Source organism: Porites lutea, chromosome 14 (genome assembly GCF_958299795.1).
Source record: "Porites lutea chromosome 14, jaPorLute2.1, whole genome shotgun sequence".
Classification (NCBI taxonomy): domain Eukaryota; kingdom Metazoa; phylum Cnidaria; class Anthozoa; order Scleractinia; family Poritidae; genus Porites; species Porites lutea.
Window position 1 is genome coordinate 5,077,639 of NC_133214.1, and position 2,717 is coordinate 5,080,355.

A 2,717-nucleotide genomic window follows, 5' to 3' on the forward strand; every position below is an offset into this window, starting at 1 on the left:
ATATCGTCTCTATCAAAGGCGTTCTTAAAAGGTCTAGAAATACAACTCCACTAATCAGTCCGGCCACTGTCTGTATTAAGACACCATTGATTGGTGATATCAGGAACAATGGCCATGGTTCGAATCCCGTTGAGGCCGAATTGCAATTACCACTGCAACAATCATCAGGGGCATCCAACGTCAATTTTGGGAAAATATCTGTTCGGAAGACGATTTCAGATCTAGAATTTTCGGAACATTTGTTGTAAAATTTCTTGCTTGCCTGCCTCTCCTAGGGTTTTCGAACACCAAAAAACTGGTATAATTGCCCATTTTTAACGGATTTTTACCCTAAAAACGTCACCTAGAATTTTCTGGAGCCTATTTTCTGGCTGAAATTTTCGAAAAGGCCAGTTTTGATCCCTACAATTTTTCGGATCACCAAACTTTCAGCTAGGGAATCCGAACAGATGAAAAATTTTTAGGGGATCAAGATGTGCCTATATCTACCGTTTAAATACTAAAATACGTTTAACAATGCTATGTTTAAGTGGTTTTGAACTATATTCTCGTTGGGTGCCCCTGGATCATATCTTCACCTAAATTTGTATTTCGGCAGATCACATCATGTTCGTTCTCTTCGAGCGGTTTCTCCATATATTAGGATTTTTTTTGGCGGGAAACGAAGAGGTCATATTTGATCTTTTCATCCATTGGCTCTAATCGGGTGAATTTATGTCCCGCTCCCACAGTAGAGCACTTTCTTCATGGCTTTCCGAAGTTTCCTATACATAAACAAGTAAATGAAAGGATTATAGCACGCTGAAAATTTGGCGAAATAGGCTGGGATCGACGCGCCTATATCGCTGATCAGATTTGGATTGAACATTGCTACAGTTGAGGTGACCGCGTACGGCGTCCAAGCAATTATAAAAGCCGTTGTCATGACAAAAGCTATCCGGGTCATTTTGTTCTCGGCCGCGATAGTTTCTTGGGTAGCAATGGAGTTCTCTCCCCAGTGTACCCGTGCTCGCTCGCTCAACTTTTGAACCGTTCTGTTCAACTTGTAGAAACAGAAGACGATGATAGCAACCGGAACTACAAAGCAAGAGAGAGTCAAGCATGCGGCGTAGGAAACATTCTCCATTCCTCCTGACTTCCAATCTACAGAGCAGCTGGTTCCAACTCCTTCCTGAACATAGCTCGACCATCCAAGGATGGGAAGAACGCTCCAGAAGAACGAGTAGCACCACGAAAACCCGGAAAGAAGCAAAGCTTTTTTTCGACTAAACTGAACTTCGCCATCGTCAAATAGCTTACAGATTGTGGTGTAACGTTCGTATGCGGCACCGACCAGGTTCATCATGGCTCCAAGAGCGAAAAACGTTGCGATGAAACCAGACGCAGTGCAACCTGCGTCTCCGAATAGCCACTCGCCTCTGGCGTTTGATGCTGCCAGCATTGGACAGGCGACCAATGAGTACAGTAGGTCGCCAAGGGTGATGTTTAGGATGAAGAGATTGGGAGCATCTAAGAGCCTTGTGTTTGTGAAGTAGACAAGGCAAACGAGAAAGTTGAAAAGAACCCCAATGATTCCAAGAAGAGAAGAAAAAAGTGTCAAAACTACGAAGACTGTTCTCATCTTCAGTGTTCACCTACAAAACTAAAGAAAGCAAAGTTACGGCTAATTAGTCATGCACTGATCCATAATGCTAGTTTAACGAACAGTGGAATTTCCCATTCAACCCATTTTTTGCCTGAGCGTCCTGTCGCACTTACATGTGTACTGTCGCAGTTTGTAATAATCGTCGCACTTTGTAATAAAATTGTCACACTTTGTAATACCTTTCGCACTTTGTAATAACACTGGTCGCACTTTGTAATAAAAAAGCTGTCGCACTTTGTAATAACAGACCATCGCACTTTGTAATAACACTTGTCGCACTTTGTAATAAACTTGAAATAGATGGTCGGAGGACAAGTAAACCCAGTAATAAGCGTCATCATCGACAACAACAACAACGACAATAATAATAATAAGTGTTCACATCAACTTCTGGCTTCAAGATCTTTCTAAGGAAGTACAACTCTTTATATGCGGACGACTTCGATAGAGAGAAAGTGTCTTCGCCTATGACAGGGAGAGTCATTTAAAATGGGAGTTCGTATTGGAATTTCATTTTCATTTATTACAAAGTGCGACAAGTGTGATTACAAAGTGCGACAGGTATTACAAAGTGTGACAATTTTATTACAAAGGGCGACGTTTATTACAAAGTGCGACAGTACACTTTGTAATACCTATCGCACTTTGTCAGAACAGTTGTCGCACTTTGTAATAACAGACCATCGCACTTTGTAATAAAATAAGCTGTCGCACTTTGAAATGGATGGTCGGAGGACAAGTAAACCCAGAGACGATTTAACTGAAAGTTTTGGAAAAACCAGTGCCCAGGAATGTAAAAAGGCCACTTCCGCCCGGTTGACGTGCGTCGAACAAAAAAAAAACGACCGCGAGTACTCGTACTAGCAAATTTTATCACTTCAGTTGCCCCCTACAATATCACGTGACATTGCTTTTATCCCATCGATCCTAAGGGGCTTTTGAGGGAGGGAGGACTGGGTGATTTGGTTTCGGGTGAGAATATTTTGCAAAAACCTCTGGTGATAGAATGTTTTCCCTGAGCTTTCAAAAAACATTTCAATGTTTTATTGCTCTCGATAATGGAAACGGAGAA

General features: G+C 41.8%; 1 protein-coding gene across 1 annotated transcript; it reads right to left on the minus strand.

The window, feature by feature from the left end:
* Positions 1–712: 712 nt before the first annotated feature.
* On the minus strand, positions 713–1,621 carry LOC140925035 (opsin-VA-like). The gene has a single exon (XM_073374995.1). It carries the CDS (start codon positions 1,619–1,621, stop codon positions 713–715), a length of 909 nt encoding a protein of 302 aa, XP_073231096.1.
* Between the last annotated feature and the right edge of the window lie 1,096 nt (positions 1,622–2,717).